The sequence below is a fragment of the Protopterus annectens genome, chromosome 12.part0 (assembly GCF_019279795.1).
Source record: "Protopterus annectens isolate FY-2018-M chromosome 12.part0, PAN1.0, whole genome shotgun sequence".
NCBI classification, from domain to species: domain Eukaryota; kingdom Metazoa; phylum Chordata; order Ceratodontiformes; family Protopteridae; genus Protopterus; species Protopterus annectens.
The window spans coordinates 1,088,578,216-1,088,601,081 of NC_056746.1; the positions used below are offsets into that span (position 1 = coordinate 1,088,578,216).

The 22,866-nt window shown below is 43.2% G+C and overlaps 1 protein-coding gene across 1 annotated transcript in view; it reads right to left on the minus strand.

The window, feature by feature from the left end:
* Positions 1–22,866, minus strand: part of LOC122816990 (protein MTSS 1-like) — a gene marked incomplete in the record, with an annotated part of 941,883 nt that overhangs the window by 118,046 nt on the left and 800,971 nt on the right. Inside the window, 1 exon segment of the mRNA XM_044090103.1 lies at positions 8,975–9,072. Within this exon segment, the coding sequence (XP_043946038.1) occupies positions 8,975–9,072 (98 nt within the window).

Consider the following 22,866-nt stretch of genomic DNA (forward strand, 5'->3'; position numbering starts at 1 on the left):
AGTTTTCAGTGTATGAGCCATGCTGAAAGTTTGAGAATCTGTAGGTCTGGGCGCAGTACCTTCCCCCTCTCCTGGGTCAGGAGGTCTGACCTTAGGGGAAGCAGCTTTGGGGCCTGTAAGGTCAGACTGCGTAGTAAGGGGTACCAATGCTGTCTGGGTCAATCTGGAGCGATAATGATGGCCTTTGGTCCCTCCACTTTTATTTTGATCAGAACCTTGGGAATAAGGAGCAGAGGAGGGTATGCATACACAGAGAGGGAGTTCCAGGGGAAGGTCAAGGCATCCACCTTCCATGCTCGGGGGTGATACTCCCTGGTACAAAACTTGTGCAGCTGGTGGTTGAAGTGCGAGGCAAAGAGGTCCACCTCTGGGGTCCCCTACTCCTGGGTGATTTGCAGAAAGGTTTCCCTGTGGAGCTGCCATTCATAGGGGTCCAGTAAGTTTCTGCTTAGGTGGCCTGCCAGTGTGTTGTTGATCCCTGGTAAGTATTGTGTAATCAGGTGTAGCCCCATGGAGGTGGCAGTAATCCATAGACTCATGGCCAACTGCACAGGGGGTAAGATTGGATGCCCCCCTGCTTGTTCATGTACCACATTACCGTGGTGTTGTCTGCTTTTATAAGGACCACCTCTGGCCTGAGATGGGGTCGGAAGGAAGTTACAGCATTTTGCACTGCCATCATTTCTTTCTGGTTGATGTGCAAGTGAAGTTGCTGGGCATTCCAAAAGCCTTGGGTACACCTGCCTGCTAGGCGAGTGCCCCAAGCTACATCTAAGGCGTCGGTAGTGATGGTCTGGCTGGAAGGGCGGAGGATTAAGGAAAGACCCTTGTTCATGTCACAGGCCTCTGCCCACCAAAGAAATTAGTCCCTTATGCAAGGAATCAGTGGGAGGGTGGTCTCCAGGGACTAGTAGTGCTGACACCAAAGGTTCTTTAATTACCACTGAAGCTTTCTCATGTAAAGCCCGAGAGAGATGAGAAGGATCCAAGATGCCATTTATCCCAGGGTTTGCAGGATCTTCCTCGCAGTGAGGTGACTTCTGGAAGCCATCTGGGTGAAGTAGAGAGGCAGGAAGCTCTGCTTTTCTGGGAATAGGAAGGCCATTAGGGTTGTTGTGTCTAGCACAGGTCTCAGGAAAACAATTTTGGTGGGGTTTTGCTTTGATTTTTTTTTTCTCATTTATGGTGAACCCTAGGGAAGTTAGGTTTTTTTTTGACAAAGATGACCCTGGAGCAACTTTTCTTTTTTCGCCTGAATGAGGCAGTCGTCCAGTTAAGGGTAAATCTGTATATTTCTCTGTCTGCCGAATGCTATAGCTGGGGCCAAGCATTTGGTGAATACTCTGGGAACAGCGGATACGCCAAAGGGCAGTGCAGAGAACTGAAAGTGCTGATAGCTTGCTCTGAAGTGCAGGAATTTTCTGCAAGATTCCCGGATGGGGATGTCGAGATAGGCATCTTTTAGGTCTAGTGTCACCAGCTAAGCATTTTGTGTGAGCATAGGCAGGAACTGCTGCAAGGTTAGCATTTTGAATCTGGGGACCACCAAGGAGGTGTTCAGTTTAGATAGATCCAGGATGGGGCGCCAAGTGCCCTCTTTTCTGGGAACAAGAAATAGTCAGGAGTAAAAGCCTTTTCCTGTTTGATCCGGAGGGATAGGTAGGTTCTACTGCCCCCCCTGGGATACTAGTGTCTTTACCTATTTTAATGCCTCTGCCCACTGGTTTTGGGGGGGGGGGGTCTGGGTACCTCTCTTGGAAATGGAAGTTTGTTGGAGAATCTGTATCCCTGAGAAATGATTTTTAATACCCAATGGTCCTTAATTATAGAGACCCAATTGTCCTTGATGACGGGGAGCCTTCCTCCTAGTTTTAGATAAGTGAAAGGAGGGCAGAGGGGACAGGGTGAGTCATTGTGTTTACCATAGAAGCTCGGCTTAGAACTCCCTGCCTTAGAGGCGGAAGTGGTCCATTGTTTGCTTCTTTGCTGGCCCTGGGATAGGGGCCTGGATGTCCTGTCCCTGCGGGGCTTACTATGGCCCTGTCTGCTGGGGGCAGGGAAGGCCCAGTGCTTAGAGGGGAAGTTTCTGCTGAATCTGGGCGGTTGAACTAGAAAGAAATCTTTTACTGCTTGTATAGATTTTGCTTTGTATTCCATCTTTTTAAGCACCTCTTCTGCTTTTTCCCCAAACAGGTGTTCCTTATCTAGGGTTGCATTAATAAGTTTAGACTTGACATGATCAGGGAGAGGTTGTTCCTTCAGCCATGCATGCCGTCTAATAACAGATCCTGTCACTGCTGCCCTTCTAGAGGCTTCTAGGGCATCGTATCCACATTGTAATAAGAGCCTGGCCACTTGACCAGCAGAGTGAAGTAAATCTGCCAGCTCTTTTGAGTTGGCACCATCAGGAGAGGTAGCAATCTTCTATTTGTTCCAAAGTGTGCTGTTGACATTTTAACAAATGGAACTGACAACCGAGTGTTCTGATGGCTAAGGTTGCAGAGGTGTATACTTTTTTACCCCATATGTCCAGAGCTCTGGAGTCTTTGTCGGAAGGAAGAGGATTCTTGGCAGAACTAGTCTTAGCCCCTTTGGGCCCCTGTGTAATGACCTCAGGGTCTGCAGTAGGGTTCCTGTACAGGTATTTTTGAGAATCCAGTACTCTGCAGTACAGTCAGGTTTAGCTTGAGCAGGAGAGGCAGGGCATCAGGGGCTAAACTGGATTCAAGGAAAACATCATCTACCACTTTAGAATAGAAGGGATGGCCAGGGGTCTGTGCTGGGGCAGGTCCAGAAAGTCTCTAAGTCGTTTTTTTGACTGTGGGTAGTCCTGAAATTCCCACGGAAAATGTTCCCAGAGGGAGTGGAGGGTTCCCCCGAAGGACAGGTCCTCTGGAGGGGAGGCAGAGGGGATGGATTCCTCTGCATCTGAATCCTCAAGCAGTTAAGGGCTGTTCCTCTTCAAAGGCAGGATAATTGGACTCTTGGTTCTTCATAATTCCTGGAGAAGGGAGATTTTTCCTTTTTGGGGTGGGGGCTTGAGTACCTCGGATAAGGGAGAGGAGATCCACCACCATTTAAAGCATTTGAGCTTGGGCTGGGGAGCAGTAGCAAGATGGTGGCTAAAAGCAGATTTTCTAGGAGTGGCCTGGCTTCGAGGCCTGAGAGAATCCGTCTTTCTTTGAGAAATGGTAGTCGGAAGAGAAGACGTCAGTTTTTGTCTAGAATCGGTAGTGCGAACGGCCTCCTCAGAAGCCGGTGTCTGCGTAGCGGCTCCAGACCCAACCAAGGCAGAGACAGCCAAAGGCTCAGAAGACGAAGTGGATTTCTGCAGCATACTGGACTCCGAAAGGGTCTCAGCAGAGGCCTACGTAGAAAGCGAGTTGGGCATCAGGGGCTGCGAAAGCGCCTCAGTGAATTTCAGAGAACAAATGACTTGCTTAGAGGTAGCGTCATCGGAAGGCTTAGCCTTGTGTAGCCTATCTCTATCTTTACGTTTTTTTCAGAATATCGGCAGATTGTTGGCTGACACCATATCGGAATTTGAAGACTGAATACGAAAATAATTATCTACAAATAGAGCTCTATGGTGAATGGTTCTCGCATTAAAGACGGCACATAACCAGCAACGAGGGACATTGTGGTCTGGGCCTAAACAAGTGATGCAATAGGAATGAAAGTCTCGGTGTGGGAATCTGCTTTCCACAAGCGAGACAATTAACTTTTTCGGACATCGGTTAGAGCAAGAAAAAACGGTCCCTAACGGGGTACTTAGCTTTAGATGTTTTCTCCTGAAATTCGACTTCTGGTAGCAACCGACTGGCACTTGTGCAAACTGCTCCTGTTACGGGCTCCACAGCAAGAAAGACTGGTATAATGATGTCAGCTGCCTTGCTTTATAGTACTGATGACCCAACATCAGACTACAGGGCAACAGCAGCCAGTGCACAAAAACACTGACTCTGGTATTCGGGCTGGCTGAGGGCTACCACAGCAGAGATAATCCACAGGTGATGAACTGCAACAGTGAAACACAAAAAACATCCTAGTGTTCCCACTGGGTGTCACCCTTGAGGTCAACTACAGCCCCCAAATGGATGAAACAGCACATGCTGCTCATCCCCCTCCTCTCCAGCTAGCGCCCATAGACACCAGAGCTGCTATTCAAGCTCTGGATAGCTGCAGTGTGTTCAGCACTTTATTCCTCTATTCATTGAGCTAGCTGCTGCTTACCTCACCATACTGATTTTACTTGGAGAGGGGGAAGGATGTTCAAAAGGCTTTACAGCAGCTCTTAATCCACCAGTAAATGTGATTTATGACCGTTTTTGCTTCAGAGAAATGGAACATGGTGTTCTCAGATTATTTAATACACAAGCAAAGTACCTTAAAACATTCATCTTGCTCTAAATATTGTGCTACAACCATCCAGTGTGAGGACTCCCAAAACAACAAACTGGCTAGGAACTCAGAGCAAAGACAGGCAGGTGAAATTCTTCTGCTGGCACAGAAAATAGACCTGATAACATTCGACAACTGCAGTTTAGCACCTACAATAAATAATGCACCTATACAGGGTATTCATAAAGTTAACAAAATGGCGCAAAAACTAAAATCAGATAAAAGGGACTCTGAAATGTCACTGCAGATTAACAGGTGCCTCTTTAAATCTAATTTTTTCACTGACATATCAACTGGAAATATGGCTCATGGAGTGAATTAAGACATAAGAAAACAAGGAAAATTCTCATTTGTCGACAGTCGTGTGTAGTACAGTAACACGGCAAACTATTTTACTGACATTGTTTCTTTTGACCATGTTTTCAGAGGTCTGTTAAACTGAAGCTTGTGGGCATGATTCGCCATGACTTGTGTAAATTACAACTATTTTGCTGGTACATGCAACACCCAAATTTATATCACGGAAAAGACAACTACATATGATATGAACAGCTCATATACAGACTACACAACACCTTGTGATCAAGCAGCAAAGATTTATCAGCTTGTTTAACCAAGAATGTAGTTGTGTGCTTCTTTTGAAAAAAGTTTGGGAGAACCACATTTAGATTTTTGTGAAAAAAGGGGGAAGGTCTTCTTTTATATTACTTTTGGGGAAAGTTATTTTAACTGCATACTTTTTCTTGATACCTAAACTTTACTTTGCTCTTCTCCCAATTTCAGAGTTAATGTCACTGTGGAATATAACAGGTAAAGAATGCCTGGGGGAGGGTAAGAAAATGTTTTGCAAGAAACTATTTTTATTTGGGAGTAATTTCTGTTTACTGAAAATGTTGAGAAGTAAAACTTACACCATTAAAAGTGTTGAGATGTGTATTTTCTGCAGTTTGTGTATAAAGATGCAAGTTCCACAATGGTGTACAAAGGGCAGAGCTGTAGCCAGTGCACACTTTCAAGAGTGTAATTAGAAGATGCTGATGGTGCTTGAGTGCAGTACTGGCACTGCTTTATGAAGCCACAGAACACTAATTAACACATTTCTGATCACTGCTGATGCACTTAGTGAGTGTTGATTTTTAATACCTGCTACATCTGTAGCATGCAGTTTGCTCAAATTTCATTTTTTGAAAGGGGGTCTTCAACCTTGATTTGAGGGAGGAACCAGTTGGGGTAACTGCGCTAGGGCTTCAGATGACCTAGCTATGACTCTGCCAAAGGTCAGAGAAGGCAGTCAGAGTCAATAAATGAGAAAGATGTCTACTGCATGTACGACTCCGACTATGGCCTCATGTACATCAACTGCCAAGGAAGGGGCACACGTGCATTTTCTGAGTAGTTTTTACAAAGTTGCAAGCAGATATACTATATATAATGTGCATGTGTACGTATGTAAGTATGTGTGTGTATATATATATATATATATATATATATATATATATATATATATATATAGGTTTACTATCACAATGCCGACATGCACTTGCACGGCTATGAAGTATTCGAACAGATGTTCGAATACTTCATAGTTCAGTAGGTGAGATGTGAGTGAACGTTACCATTGCGAATGGACTGTGCATTCGCAATTCTAACGTTCGCTCATGTGAGGGGATCGCGGTTAGGGAAATACATCCCTTTCCTCACTGTAGTGCGATCTCGGAGTTGGAATATTAAGTTGGGGGTGGGGGGGCACAGCCCCCCTGCATAACTGTGTGTTTAGGCTAGTTAAGTAGGTAGTTACGGGATGGGTAGGAGTGCTGTGTATTGCCGAAATTGTCGCGAGCGACATTTTCGACAATACACAGCTGTTTTCGACATTAGGAAAATTCGGAAATGTTCATTTCCAATGTATAAATTCGAAAATGCAGACACGTTTTGTTCTGATTCTTGCATTTATGATAGTAAACCATATATACATATATATATATATATATATATATATATATATATATAGTTTTATATATATATATATATATATATAGTTACATATTAAATTGTCGAGTGATCAAAACGTCGAGCATGGGAATATAGAGACCAAAACGTCACACGAAGAGAATAGCGAAAACCCAGAACATCGGCATTTAGAACGTCGACACTATAGTAACATGCCAACCAACAGCCAGCTGAAAGGAGGTCGGACGTCCACAACAGTTGTCATTGAAAAGTGTATGTAAGTGGTATTATAGCTGAAATATTCACATCAGAACTATCTGCCAGCATGGCGGAGGGTGCAAACATTGTTCCCTGAGTAATTGGCTATTCCCCGCTGTAGTGCGATCTCGGAGTTGGTATACTTAAGTAGGGGGGGTTGTGGGGGTGCAGGGGGGGGCTTGCCCCCTTGCAATGATGTTTTGGTATGTGTTGTTAATTGTGTTAGCACTTTACAGTACTTACGTTGGGTTTTGGATGTTGGATATTGTGATACGTAGAGTCAACGTTATAAATGCCGATGTTCTGCGTTTTCGCTATTCTGTTCATGCGACGTTTTGGTCTCGATATTCCCATGCTCGGCGTTCTGATCACTCGACAATTTAACATGCAACTACATATATATTAATATATATATATATATACATATATATATATATATATATATATATATATATATATATATATATATATATATAAAAACATCTTATAAACTGAAAGAAAGACACTTGAAGGCAAAACTAACGCTAAGCGCTTTCATTCTTTAATGATATCTAGAACTTCTTCAGAACTGACAAAATTTAAAAAAATGTTAGGTACAAGTAAGGTGCACAAGTTAGAGAGAGAGATGTAACCATGACAATAGCATATAACTTCTGAGAGCACAGTGAGGAAATACTTAACCAATCAGAATTTACACATTTTGTACAGCTGTATATACATTAATATTAGTATAAGTGGGAGTGGTCAGACTCCCTATCTCAATGCATATTTAACATTCTGGTTTTCAATGAGTCCAGGAGGGGTCTCTCAGCATTAAGTAATAACTGCCATCGCAATTCTTTCAGTTCAAGATAAGTCTCACAAGCTCAAAAAAATTGGTTAACTTGTTCCAATACGAGAAATTTGAAACCAATACTCTTACTAGAGCGTTTTTTAATCTTTATTTCTGACAAATGATTCTCTTCAACAGAAATGTCCTAACATCACGTCTACACCTCAACAGAATGGTGCTAATGCTTCTCACACTCCACTCCTTGCTGAATTATTTCTACATTATTATATTAGTGCATTATTACTTAATGCTGACACCACTCCTGGACTCGATGAAAACCTGGACGTTAAATGTACATTGAGATGGGGTGTCTTGACCACTCCCACTTTATACTATTATTTGTTAATGTATATACAGCTGTACAAAATGTGTAGATTGACTGGTTAAATTTTTCTTCACTGTGCTCTTGTCATAGTTATATGCTATTGTCATGGTTACATTGCTCTCTTTCACTCTACCTTGTGCACCTTACTTATACCTAACATTTTTTAAATTTTGTCAGTTCTGAAGTTGTTCAGGATATCATTACAGATTGAAAGCGCTTAGCATCAGTTTTTCCTTGAGTGTCTTTCTTTTAATTTATAAGAAAGAAATTTGTTTTATTAGTACAGTTCTTTGTTAGTTATCGCAGTTTGATTTTATTATATATATAGTTTGATATATATATATATATATATATATATATATATATATATATATATATATATATATACACATATATATTTACATATATATATATATATATATATATATACACATATATATTTACATATATATATATATATATATATACACACACATATATTTACATATATATATATATATATATATATATATATATATATATATATACACACACATATATATTTATACAAAAACAAATATATATTCAACCAATATGTTTGCAAAAAGACAGGATATTTAAGATGACTGATAGCGGACTATTTACATACACAGCTGAGGGTGCTGGAAAAGGTCACAAATTATACATACCACAGACCACAGTGAGAGTGAATAAGCCCTGTAGAGTCAAAATTAATTGATGCTGAGCAAAAGCATGTGACAAGTCATCCCTAACATTTGTGTTAGCAGACAAAAAAAATGCAAAAACTCAAGGATTAAAGAAGTGCCTTGAATGAGTTTTTACATAAGTGGTACAAAAATAAATAACAGATGTAACTATACTGCTCAGTAATGCACAAAAGGTTTTTAAGTTCTAAGGAAAACCCATTAAAACATATACATCTAAAATAAAGTGTACAATGTCAAAAGCAAGTAAACGTAGTCACTTAACAATGGAGTTAAATATTTAAGTTTCTAACTTGTATGGGTTATCTAGAAAACAAATGGAAGCACTATCTATAACAAAGACTGCAGTTACATGAGTAATTTGCACAAGCAATGTAATCCACTATGAAACAATGCAAAGATATGGTGAAACCTGAAAAATTAAAGAAAAAAAATGACACTGAGGGAAATCAAATTGTTTCATCTCTCCTTTGGTTGAATAATTAAACACCTTCTGGTGATTACCTGTTTACACTGGCTTTTCGTGACATAGAACTAGAGGGAGACCCAGGTGGTGTTTGGTAAGAATAATTGAAGTCAGATCCTTTTATGTCTGATATTACCTGAATAAAAGCAAAAATAAAGTTTGTCAAACTGAAATACATGAAGTGTAAAGGTTAGTTGTGTCAATACATATGCAATACACTTAGCAGAAGAACAAATGAGACACACTGCTAAATTTTACTGCCTTACAGTTTGTATCTGCTCACTAAGATTCTCAGTTTTGTTTGTACAACATACACTGTATCAATATACTTATCTGTACAAACCACTAACTGGGCTGTGAACTAGGTCTTGCCATCTACTTTTAGGTATACCCCATACAGAGATGATACACACAGAATAACAGTACATAAAGCCAAAAGTCTGAATAGAATTTCCTAGCACTAGGCCTCCTGGCCTCAAGGATGACATCCAGCACCTGGTTGCTGAGGGTTGCTGGTGTGTATTCCGGGAATAAGCCAGACTGCTAGGTTCAGGGTTTGCAGCTGAGGATGCAAAATCTGGCCCTCCTGCTGGGACAGCAGAGAGGGGGTCTGATGCAGGCGCCAGGGTGGCACTGTTGTCAGACTGTGTAAAAGTGGGTACCAGTGCTGGCGTGGCCAGTCTGGTGCAATAAGGATTTCCTTGGCCTGTCCTGTTTGACCTCAAGTAGTACTTTTGAGAGGAGGGGCAGAGGGAGAAAGGCATAGATTGAGAGGTTTTCCCATGTAAAGGATAGAGCATCCACTTTCCATGCTTGGCTGTGGGGAGTTCTGGTGCAAAATTTGCTCAATTGATGGTTCTGGGGGGAAGCAAAGAGGTCCACCTCTGATGTCCCCCACCTGTGGATTAGAAGCCTGAATGAATTGGGTTCCAGTTTCCACTCATGCGGGTCCATTAGATTTCTGCTCAAGTCATCTGCCAGTAAATTTAGTTTGCCTGGCAGGAATTGAGCTTGCAGGTGCACTTGGTTGCTCAATGCTGTGTTCCACAGAGCCATGGCTAACCTGCAGAGTGGGTAGGAATGTGTTCCCCCACTGCTTATCTAACACACGACTGTGGTGATGTCTGTCTTTATCAAAAGTTTTCCTAGAAGGATAAGGTATTTTTGAAGGCCGTCAGAGCATTCTGCGCAGCTAACATTTCTTTTTGATTGATATGCAGGTGCATTTGTCCTGGGCTCCATTTGCCTAACATGTGAGCCCCCCCATACATAGTCGGCTGAATCTACTGTCAGGGTTTGGGCGGCGGGGTTTGAGTGAAAGGGAGTCCCTTGTTGTGGTTACAAGCCTCTGCCCACCAAAGGAACTCTGCCATTAGTCAAGGAATGATCGGAATCACTGTTTCCAGGTCCTGAGAAAGTTGACACCAGAGACTTTTTAAGTAACACTGAAGTTTCCTCATATGCCGTCTTGCATATGGAATTAGGAGAATGCACGAGGCCATGAACCCTAGGGCTTGCAGTATTTTTCTTGCAGATAGCTGAGTTTGGGTGGCCAGTAGTTTGAAGTAATTTGTCAAATAAACCTGCTTTTCTGGAGTGAGGAATGCCACCTGGGAAGTTGTGTTCAAACTTGCTCCCAGGAATAGAATTTCTTGGCTGGGTACCAGAAGTGATTTATTTTCGTTGATGATATACCCCAGAAAAGTTAGGAGTCTCTTTACAAATGTCAGGTGCTGAAGTAGCAATTCCTGACTGTCTTGCCTGAATCATGCATTCGTCCAAGTGTGGGTAAATTTGAATGTTTCTCTGCCTGCAGCATGCACTGGCTGGAGCTAGGCACTTTGTGAATACCCTGGGTGCAGTAGATAAGCCAAAGGGAAGTGCAGAGAACTGATCGTGCATACAGCCTGCCCTGAAATGCAGATATTTCCTGCAAGATTCCCTTATGTGGAGATGTGCAGATATTTCCTGCAAGATTCCCTTATGTGGAGATGTGCAGATAAGCTTCTTTTAAGTCTAGGGTGACCAGCCAGGAGTCCTTGGCTAGCATAGGCAGCAGCTGTTGGAGTGTAAGCATTTTGAACTTTGGTGCCACCAGGAAGGTGTTGAGAATTGACAGATGCAGGATAGGGCGCCTAGAGTTTCCTTTTCTGGGCACCAGAAACAGTCTGGAGTATAAACCCTGTCCCCTTTGCTCTGTTGGAACAGGTTGAATAGCCCTGATACTGATGAGAAAGTACTTGCTTTTTGGGCCTCTGTCCACTGGTTTGGGGGAAGGTCTGGCAATCCGCATGGGGTTGGCAGTGAATGGAAATAGAATCTGTACCCCTAGGATACAATGTTTAAGACCCAACGGTCCTGGGTAATGGACATTCAGTTTTTTGCATGCAGGGCGAGTTTTCCTCCTAGGGGTGCAAGTACTTGCGCATGGCTGGGAAGGATACAGGAGAAGTCATTGTGAACTTTTTCCATAAGAGGGTGGCTTACCACTCCCTGTTTTTGAGGTGGGAGCACTCCATTGTTTAGATCTGTGCTTACCCATAGACTGTAGTCTTTGTAGTCTGTTGTCCATGGGTTTGGACTGAAGGTCTGGGAGGGATTAGAAAGGACCATTTTTTTTAAGGCAAATACCTAATGAATGCAGGTGGCTGTACCTGTAAGAAATCTTTAACAGTTTGCACAGATTTAGCTTTTTCCTCCATCTTTTAAAGAACTTCATCTGCTTTTGTGCCAAACATTATTGATTTAATGGAACCTCTAGCAATTTTGCTTTGACATGGTCTGGCAAGATTTCTTCCTTCAGCCAAGCATGCCTTCTCAGAACAGACCCAGTGACAGCAGCCCTGCAAGATGCTTCTAAGGCATCAAAACCACACTGCAAAGTATGTTTACCACAACGTGGTTTGCAGAATGCATTAACTCTTGTAAATCTTTATTTTCTGCACAATCTGGAATCAATAACTTTTTGTTTAATTAGTTCCATAATATCCTGCTGGTACTTCAACATGTGAAATTAGCAATTTAAAGCCCTGATGGCAAGAGTTCTGTCTAAAGCCCTAGAATCCCTGTCCGAAGGGGTAGGGTTTTTGGCTGTAGTAGCCTTAATACCTTTAGGTCCCTGGAAAATGGTCTCTGGGTCTGCAGTAGGATTTTTAAAGAGAAATTTTTGAGAGTCAGGTACTCTATATTACCTGTCAGGCTTTCTAGGAGCTGGCGGTAAAGTATCAGGGGTAAGACTTGATTCCATGAAGACATCATCTACAATATCCAGGACAGGGTGTATAGCTAGAGGCCTCTGCTGATGCAAGTCTAAAAATTCCCAGAGTCTTTTTTGACTGAGGGTAGTCCTGGCATTCCCAGCGGAAATACTCCCTTAGGGTATGCAAGGTTTCACCAAAATAAAAGTCCTCTGGAGGGGAGGGAGAGGGAATGGAATCCTCTGCATCTGAATCCTCATAGGTGGAAAAAGGTATGTCCTGGTAATCAGAGGGGTCAGAGTCATCAGACTCATGGTCTGTAAAATCAGAAGGAAATTAAATTCTTTGTCTTTTAGAGGGGGAAGACTGGCTTCCTCAAATTAAAGTAATAAGGTCTTCAGCCATTCTAAGCATTTGTTTCTGAGGCATGGGAGCTTGAGAATGCACTTTGTTAGTCGGTTTCCTAGGCGTAGAGCGAACTCTGGGTCTTCCTAGGCATAGAGCAAACTCTGGGCCTGAGAAATTAAGTAGTTTTAGTAAAAAATGAAGTAGTCTGTTCAATATGAACATTGGAAGGCCTGAATACACCCTCAGATGCCAGTGCCTGCACAGCAGCTCTGGACCCATCCAAGGTAGACACATCCGCAGGTTCCATAGTTGAAGCATCACGCGGCATACCGGACTCCGAATGGGTCTCAGTAGAGGCCTGCGAATTTGCAGAAGCGGGTATCAGGGGCTGCAAAAGCACCTCACTGAGTACCGGCGGACTGGTGACTAGCGTCGTTGGCAATTTTGGACCTATGTGGTCTGTCTGTCTTTATCCTTACGTTTTTTCAGATCGGTAGACAGATGGTTTGATGAAGCCATTTTGGAATACGGAGAACGAGAGCAAAAGATTTAGCGACAAAGATAACCCAACGACAAATAGTTTGAGCACTGAACAAGGCACAAAACCGACAGTGAGGAACATCGTGGTCTGGGCCTAAACAGGTGATGCAGTAAGAATGAAAATCTCCTTGTGAGGTATTTGCTTTCCACAGGCAAGACAATTGTTAACTTTTTTTGACATTAGTTAGAGCAAGAAAAAAGGATCCCCAATGGGGTTACTTAGCTTTAGACGACTTCATGTTTGAAATTCAAAAAACGAAAATTTTAGGTAGCGGCCGACCAGCACTTGCGAACTGCTTCTGCTTCAGGCTCCCGCGCAGCAAAAAAAGCTGATGTAATGGCATTGGCTGCATGTTTTATACCCCTGAAGACCTGACGTCATGGAAGAGGCGACAGCATCTGATGCAGAAATCCCAAAACTCTGGTATTCGGGCCGACTGAGGGCTACCTGCAGACAGATAACAAGTGTGATGACTGCAACAGTGAAACATGAGGAACTTCTACATTCAAACCACAACTTGAAGATAAACCCTAATGCTGTAAATGTTTTCAGTGAATGGTGGCCAGACATTGCGAAAATCTTATTTGCATTAGTTTAGACAGTATGGTGTTTATATGGACTGATAACTCAAACCACAACCCAAACTGCATACCTAAGCATATGAAACAGCTTATCTTTTCTATGGGTTTAAATGACAACATGGTGGTTGGTATTCTATGGCTAAGCCAACCAGTCCCTATTTTTGTTTTTGCAACCTAGGTGCAACTGTCTTGAATTAACCTACTTTTCATTTAAATTAATGCTTAAATAAGGTTAGTAAACTCTGACAGAGAGAGGGTCAAACTAGACAACAGCTGGATGCAATGTAATGTGCATGATAACTAGCCTTCCGATCAGGTAGGTCAAGATGGAATGAATGTATATTCATACAGACCCACAAATGTCCCAGTACAGTGCCCTGAGCCACTCCAGGAAAAACTGCATATGTGCAGTTGAATATGCAACTGTGAGAGATTAGTAAAGCACACTACACCCAGGAAGCTGTTTAGAAAGTCATAGCACACAAAGTTGGCATTAGAAAACTTAACTACAACTTCACATTAATGAATGCCCATGTAGCAAACCTCATGTCAAGTTAAATTTCCTTTTCATACCTATGAACAGACAGGTTCCATCACTAGCTGAAAGCCTAGTCTTAATATGGATCCCGTATGACCATTACATGTATTGTCTGTTGTGAAACCATGTGGAATAAATATTTTTGTGGTACAGAGTACAACAGCAGTACGGTCTTACAGATTTATGCACATCTGTCCTAATAGGTGACCTTCTTGCCCCTACCAGGTTTTATGACTGGTCTTAGTATTAACACCCCATTAAACACCTCTCGTAATGGAAAATGCAAGAAATGAAACGTTTGGGAACAAGAAGAGATAAAATCTGCATCAAACTGATATTTCAGCTGTCCAAATGTCACTGACACAATGGCCTATATGAAATGCTTAACCAACAGTGAAAACTGGAAACTGTTCACCACAACGTAAAATAAATCCAAGAGGATAAGCAGTATATCATAAAGACACATACACAAACATGGAATGTGCAGTTATTTCAGTAAAAAAGACAAGAATAAATGCTGCAACATGTCGAGAGTAAAGTACAGTTTTGTACCTACCATAAATGTAGATGTTCGAGTGTACACCCTGCTGCAGTCATCACACTTGGGTTATCCTGTCGTCAGGCGGTCCCGCAGTCGGCCGGAATTCCAAAGTCTTGGTCTGGCAATGGTTGCTGTCGCCTCCTCCCTGACGTCAGTGTGCCAGGGGTATATATATTGAAACAGACGCCATTTTCTTCAGTTTTTCTTGCCCCAGATGTCAGGTGCCCCCAAAAAGGTGGTCAGTAATTGGTACCAAATTGAGTAAATTTTGCAAAAACACAAAATCCCTCCAGCTATAAGCAAATACATCAGGAAGGTATTGTAGAGATTTTAGCCAGTTAGATCAGAGGGGATGGAGGGAGGGTAACCTGGACTGCAGCAGGGTGTACACTCGAACATCTACATTTATGGTAGGTACAAAACTGTACTATGTTCATCGTGTTACCCTGCTGCAGTCATCACACTTGGGTTGAATCCCAAAGCTAAGTATGGGTGGAGGAATCATAGAGGGTTATTGGAGGCTAGAAGGCCCTGCAGAACTGCAGTGGCAAAGCCAGCTCTAGTCTTAGAGTAAAGTGGTAAGTGATAGTGTTTGGTAAAGGTGTGTATTGAACTCCAAGTTGCAGCTTCCAAAATCTCCTTGGATGGAACCCCCCTGAGGAAGGCTGTACATGTAGCTGTTGCCCTGGTAGCGTGGGCCCTAATGGTAGCAGGAACTGGTTTTCCATGATGGGTAGAGCAAAAACGAATGCAATGTCCTATCCATTTGCAAATGGTTTGTTTTGATATAGCCTTCCCTTGTGAAGCTGTAGCATAGGATACAAAGAGCTGGTCAGATTTTCTGAAAACCTTAGTTTTATCCAAGCAGTAACGAAGTTGCCTGTGAATGTCCAAGGAATGCTGGAGTCTTTCTCCTTTGTTCTGTGGATTTGGGAAGAAGGTGGGTAAGTGGATGGTTCGATTTAAAGCCACACTGGAAACCACCTTAGGCATGAAGGAAGGATTAGTTCGTAGAGAAACTCTGTCTTGATGGAAAATGAGGTAAGGTTCCACTGTCATTAGTGCCTGTAGGTCTGAGACTCTTCTAGCTGAAGTTATTGCTAGCAGCAGGGTAGTCTTCCATGATAGAAACTGTAGATCTGCAGAGAAAGCTGGTTCAAAGGGAGGTAGCGTAAGTTTTTCCAGAACAAAACTGAGGTCCCATGTTGGTGTAGGTGCTCTCCTGGGGGGTCTAATGTTTTTTTTGCCCCTCTGAGGAAGAGTCTTAGAAGTGGATGCGAAAATAAGGGTGGATCCGTGTTGTAGTGGGCTGAAATAGCTGATGCATGGATTTTAATGAAAGAAAAAGAAAGTCCTTTGTGCAACATCTCAGTTAAGTACTGTAGAATCTGAGGCATGTGAGGCTGCAGTGTGTCTTGGTCTTTAGCTTGGTTCCAGGCACAAAACCTTTTCCATTTGTCCGAATAGGCCTTCCTGGTGCTGGGCCTCCTAGCTTCCAGAATAACATCCATAACTGCTTGGGAAAAGAGGAGCTGGCTGGATGCTTAGGTGATTTGCCATGCAGCCAGATTTAAGGTTTTGAGCTGGCTGTGAAGAATCTGATTGTTTTGCTGTGTGAGCAAATGGGCAATTTGTGGTAAAATCCAAGGTGGGCCCTGGGCCATATTCCTCAAAAGTGGGCACCAGTGCTGGCGTGGCCAGTCTGGGGCTATGAGTATCAGCTGTGGTCTCTCCTTTCTGACTTTCAAAAGCACTTTTGTGAGGAGAGGCAATGGAGGGAAGGCATATACTGTCAGGTTTTTCCAACTGAATGACAGTGCGTCCACTTTCCAAGCTTGGTGGTGCAGCGTCCTTGTACAAAATTTTGTTAGTTGATAGTTTTGAGGACTGGCAAACAGGTCTATGTCTGGAAGGCCCCATTTTTGAGTTATCATTGCAAATACTTGTGGATCCAGTTTCCACTCGTGGGGATCCATGATGTTTCTGCTGAGGTCATCTGCCAATGTGTTCTTTTTTCCTAGCAGGAATTGAGCTTGTAACTGAACTTGGTAAGCCAGAGCGGTGTTCCACAAGGTCATTGCTTACCTGCATAGAGGGTAGGAGTGTGTAGCCCCTTGTTTATGTACCACATTACTGTGGTGTTGTCCTTCATTATTGTAAGTTGTCCTGGATGTAATAGATTCTTGAAGGCTGTCAGAGTATTCTGTACAGCTAGCATCTCTTTTTGATTGATGTGCAGATTTCTTTGATCTGCAGTCCATACGCCTTGAACGCACTGTCCTGCCATGTGTGCCCCCCAGGCGTAGTCCGATGCATCTGTTGTCACAGTTTGCCTGGCTGGGGGCAAGGTGAAAGGCTGACCCTTGTTGAGGTGACATGCCTGTGACCACCATAGAAACTCCTGTTGTAGGCAGGGAATGAGAGATATCATTGTGTCCAAGCTGTGGCTGTGTTGAGACCATACGCTTTTTAGGTTCCACTGTAATTTCCTCATATGCAGCTTTGCAAATGGTATTAGTAGTATGCAAGATGCCATGAAGCCCATGGCCTGCAGAATTTTTCTTGCAAGTAGTTGGGTCTTTGTTGCCATTGTTTTGAAATATTGAGTCAGTTGTAGTTGTTTGTCTGGCGTCAGATAAGCCTTCTGGGCCATTGTATTCAAGCTGGCACCCAGGAATGTCATATTTTGTGAGGGTACTAGTTTTGATTTCTTTTCGTTTACTGTGTACCCTAGGCAACTTAGATGTTTTACAAAAGCCAGATGTTGTAAGTGGATGTCCTTGCTTTCTGCTTGGATGAGGCAGTCGTCCAGGTATGGGTATATTTGAATTCCTCTTTGTCTGCAGTATGCAATTACTGGTGCCAGGCATTTTGTGAAGACCCTGGGCGCAGTAGATAAGCCAAAGGGCAGTGCAGAGAATTGGTAATGGGTTGAACCTGCAATGAAACGGAGGTATCTTCTGCAACTTTGTCTGATAGGGACATGCAGGTATGCCTCCTTGAGGTCCAATGTTACTAGCCATGCTTTCTTGCCCAACATGGGAAGAAGCTCCTGTGATGTTAGCATCTTGAATTTGGGTACTTGTAAGAAGGTGTTTAGAATTGAAAGGTCCAGAATTGGTCTCCAGGCATTGTCCTTTCTGGGAACTAGAAAGAGTCTTGAGTAAAATCCTTGGCCTTGCTCTCGAGTAGGTACCAGTTGAATGGCTCTCATGTCCATGAGAGCTGTAATTTGTTTTTGTGCCTCTGCCCATTGATTTTGTGGCAGGTTTGGCATTCCTCTTTTCATTGGCAAGGTGTGAAAATGGAATCTGTATCCTCGTGAAATTATGTCTAGGACCCATTTGTCCTTTGTGACAATGTGCCAGTTGTTTGAAAAAAGTGCGAGTTTTCCTCCCAAGGGGGCTGCCAAGAGAGTGTTGCTTGGCCAGATGAGGTGCAAGTCATTGAGTTTGCCTTCTGGTAGGTTGGGACCTGTCTTCTCCTCCCTTCTGTGTTGCAGTGCCCCATTGTCGAGGTTTGTACTGGGCTTGTGGTAGTCCTCTGCCTCTTGGACGTCTGTATTTATCCCTCTGTGGTCTGTTAGTAGCTGGAAAGGACCAATTTTTTGTTGGCCAATTTCTGCTGAAGCAAGGGGGCTGTACCTGTAGGAAATCTTTGTCTGCATAGATTTTGCCTTATCCTCCATTTTCTTTAAGACGACTTCTGCTTTAACTCCAAAAAGAACATGCTGCTGTAAGGGAGCATCTAGAAGCTTTGCTTTAACATGATCAGGCAGAGCTTGTTCCTTTAACCACGCATGTCTACGTATAACAGACCCAGTGACAGCTGCTCTGCAGGAGGCCTCCAGACAATCAAAGGCACATTGTAAGGTGCGTTTGCCCACCTGTTCAGTTGCATGCAACAGATCCTGCATTTCTTTCAATTCAGACTGTTGAGGGAGAGTGGTGATTCTTTGCTTTAACTGTGAGATTAGAAATTTCTGATACTTAAGCATGTGAAATTGGCAATTTAGTGCCCTCATAGCTAGAGTGGCTGAGGTGTAAACCTTTTTCCATCTGTCTAGTGCTCTGGAATCCCTTTCAGAGGGTAGAGGATTTTTAGCCATAGAAGCCTTAGCCCCTTTGGGACCCTGGGAGATTGTCTCTGGGTCAGCAACAGGACTTTTATATAGAAATTTATGGGAATCAGGCACTCTGTAGTATCTGTCAGGCTTGGAGCAGGAGGTAGAGAGTCTGGGTTCAAACTGGATTCTAAGTAAACATCATCCACAATGTCTAACACGGGTGGGATGGCAAGTGGTCTGTGCTGGGGGAGTAAAAAACTCTCTGAGCCTTTTCTTCGAGCCATAGACGTCCTGACCTTCCCAGTGGAAATGTTCCCTCATAGTGTGTAAAGTTTCCCCCCGAAGAAATAGTCTTCAGGAGAAGCTGAGGGAATGGAATCCTCAGCATCAGAATCTTCATAAGGGGAGAAGGGGTAATCTTGGTCTTCAGAAGAGGCTGAAGAAATGGACACTTGTTCAGAGGATGCATAATCTTCCTCTTGTCTAGGCCTTTTGTCAGGAGGAGGCTGGGAACCCCTGATTAGAGATCAAATCTTCAGCCATTTTGAGCATCTGTTTCTTAGGCATGTGGCCTTGAACAGGGGACTGAAATGCAGTCCTTTTAGATTTAATAGGAGTCTTCGTCTTAGGATACATTTTAATGGTAAATGTCGTCGGTCTGAAAACGCCTTCAGAAACCGAAGGCGTTTCAGCAGCACCGGCATCTTTATCAGCAATGTCGTCGGTAGGGCCTGAACAAAATGGTTGTGTCGGCCTGGTACATTCCGTCGAAAGTTCCGAAGTGGTCTCGGGTTCCAAATCTGCGGTAGTCAGGGGCTGCGTCGGAGCCTCACTGAGGACCGGACCAGCAGATGCCTCGGAATCTGGCTTAGGCCTGGGCTGTCTGTCCTTATCCTTGCGTTTTCTGTGCACGCCGGTAGTCGGTTGCTCCAATGGCATACTGTAATTAAATTTTCTACCGAAGTAGTGTCGTGCGAAATTAAAGCGTCTTTTAATAGTATGTTTATTATATTAAACCTAGCACCAAAACGACAACTAGTGAAGTCGTGGTCTGGGCCTAGGCAAGGTATGCAATAAGAATGAAAATCCTTATGAGGTATTTGCTTCCCACAAGAAATACAATTGTTAACTTTTTCTGACATCGGTCTGAGGCAAGAAAAGTTTCCCCAATGGGGTACTTAGCTTTATAGAAGACTTCGGTCTGAAATTCGAATTCGAAAATCTCAGGAGTCAGCCGACCGGCACTTGCAAACTGCATCTGCTTCAGGCACTGCACGGCAAGAAAGAGTGGAGAAAATGGCATCGGTTGCAATATATATACCCCTGGCGCACTGACGTCAGGGAGGAGGCGACAGCAACCGATGCCGGACCAAGACTTTGGAATTCCGGCCGACAGCGGGACCGCCTGACGACAGGTTAACCCAAGTGTGATGACTGCAGCAGGGTAACATGATGAACATCTGCTAAATTATGACTTGCTGGTTAGCAAATACAAGCCCACTGGACACAGGTAACTCTCTTCAGACATGACCTATCTTTTCAGTAAGAGTCTTGCTCAGAGAGACAAAAAAGGGAAAATCCACGCTGAATGAAATAAATACCTGGACTACAAGAAATGCCCTCTTATCAGCTCACAGCTTTCGACCTCTTTATGATGCGACCTACTGGCATTTCCATGTGGCACTCTACTAAAAGTACAGTTTTGTACCTACCATAAATGTAGATGTTCGAGGATCCCCATTGCTGCAGTCCTTACTATTGGGTGTAGTCCGCCGTCCAGTCGGCCCGAATACCAGAGTATAAGGCTGACGTCGGTCAGGGCGCATTAGACTGACGTCAGTACGTCAGGGTACTAATGCGCATGACCGACGTCATATCCTCAGTCTTTTCTTGCCCCAGATGTCAGAAGACCCTAAAAAGACCAAGCCCAAAATACCTGCACCAAAAATATGTACAATATATACAAGAATATATACAAAAATATCAGCATGTAACCTCACCTACACAACCACCCCTAAACACAGACAGCAATGGGGATCCTCGAACATCTACATTTATGGTAGGTACAAAACTGTACTATGTTCTTCGCTCCCCATTGCTGCAGTCCTTACTATTGGGTAGAATCCCAAAGCAGAGGTAAGGGAGGCTGGCAAATCATAAAGAAGCAGGAGCTGACAACATGCCTTGCAAAACAGCTGTGGCAAAACCAGCCCTAGACTTAGAGTAGATAGGAAGGTGATAATGCTTAGAGAAGGTATGCACTGAACTCCAAGTAGCTGCTTCCAAAATATCCTTAGTTGCCACCCCCCTTAGAAATGCTGTTGAAGTGGCAGTAGCCCTAGTGGAATGAGGCCTAATCCCAGCTGGAATCTCCTTGGAATGATGGGAATAACAAAATGCAATGCAAAAGCCAATCCACCTAGAAATAGTTTGTTTTGACACAGGCTTGCCCTGTGAACTCAAAGCAAAAGAAACAAACAACTGCTGAGACTGCCTGAAATCCTTAGTCCTGCTTAAATAATAACGCAATTGCCTGTGTACATCTAAAGTGTGCAAAATCTTTTCCCCTTTATTTTGGGGGTCTGCATAAAAAGTAGGCAAATGAATAGTTTGGTTTAAAGCCACACTAGAAACCACCTTAGGCATAAAGGAAGGATTAGTACGTAATGATACCCTATCCTTATGGAAAATCAGAAAGGGCTCTACTGCCATAAGGGCCTGCAACTCAGACACCCTTCTTGCAGAAGTAATAGCCAACAGAAAAGCAGTCTTCCATGACAAGTATTTCAATTCAGCAGTAGCGCTCAAAAGGTTGTAGAGTAAGTTTTTCCAACACAAAATTGAGATCCCAAGCAGGAGTAGGAGCTCGGGGGTCTTATATTCTTTGCCCCTCTAAGAAACTGCTTGAACAAAGGATGCGAAAACAATGGTGGATCACAATCATAGTGAGCTGAAATTGCTGCAGCATGAATCTTAATGGAAGAGAAGGACAAACCTTTGTCCAATAACTCAGTAAGATATTGAAGAGCCACACTCAAATTAGGCTCAGAAATCTCCAAATTCTTTGCTGTACTCCAAAATAAAAATCTCTTCCATTTTCTCATACACTTTCCTTGTACTAGGTCTTCTAGCTTCCATAATCACATTTAAAACTTGTTGAGGAAGTTGAGACCTGCTGTGTTTCAACACAGAATATGCCAGGCTGTTAGATGAAGAGAGTGAAGCTTGACATTGAGCAGATGACCGTCCTTCTGAGATAACAGATGAGGAATCAGAGGTAAAGGCCATGGAGGCTTCTTTACCAGACTCCGTAGTAGTGGGTACCAGTGTTGCCGAGGCCAATCTGGAGCTATCAAAATCATCCTTGGCCTGTCTTGTCTGACCTTTAATAGTACCTTTGGAAGAAGAGGCAGCGGTGGAAAGGCATACACATGAAGGTTTTTCCAACTGAAAGACAGAGCATCCACTTTCCAAGCTGTGTGATGAAACCCCTTTGTGCAATACTTTGGCAGCTGGTGGTTTAGTGGAGAAGCGAACAGATCTATGTCTGGAGTTCCCCATGACACTGTCAATTTCTGAAATACATGAAGATCCAGTTTCCACTCGTGGGGATCCATGATTTGTCTGCTTAACACATCTGCTAAGGAGTTCTGTGCTCCTGGCAGAAACCCTGCCTGAAGAGTAAGTTGCAAGCTTAGCGCAGTCTCCCATAAAATCAGTGCTTGCCTGCATAGAGGATAAGAATGTGTTCCCCCTTGCTTGTTGATGTACCACATGACAGTTGTGTTGTCTGTTAGAATCAACACCTGCCCTGGAAGAAGTAACTCCTTGAAAGCCATTAATGCAAACTGGACTGCTAACATCTCCTTCATGTTGATATGTAGATGCTGTAGTCTGGCAGGCCACTTGTCTTGTATCCACTTTCCATTTAGATGAGCTCCCCAAGCAATGTCCGAGGCATCTGTCGTTAAAATCTGACTCGCCTCTGGCCGGGTCACAGAGAGTCCCTTGTTTAGGTGACATTCCTGAGCCCACCACAAAAATTCTTTTTGAAGGCAAGGTATTATTTGAATGACAGTGTCCAAATCCTGGCAGTGCTGTGTCCATACATTTTGAGA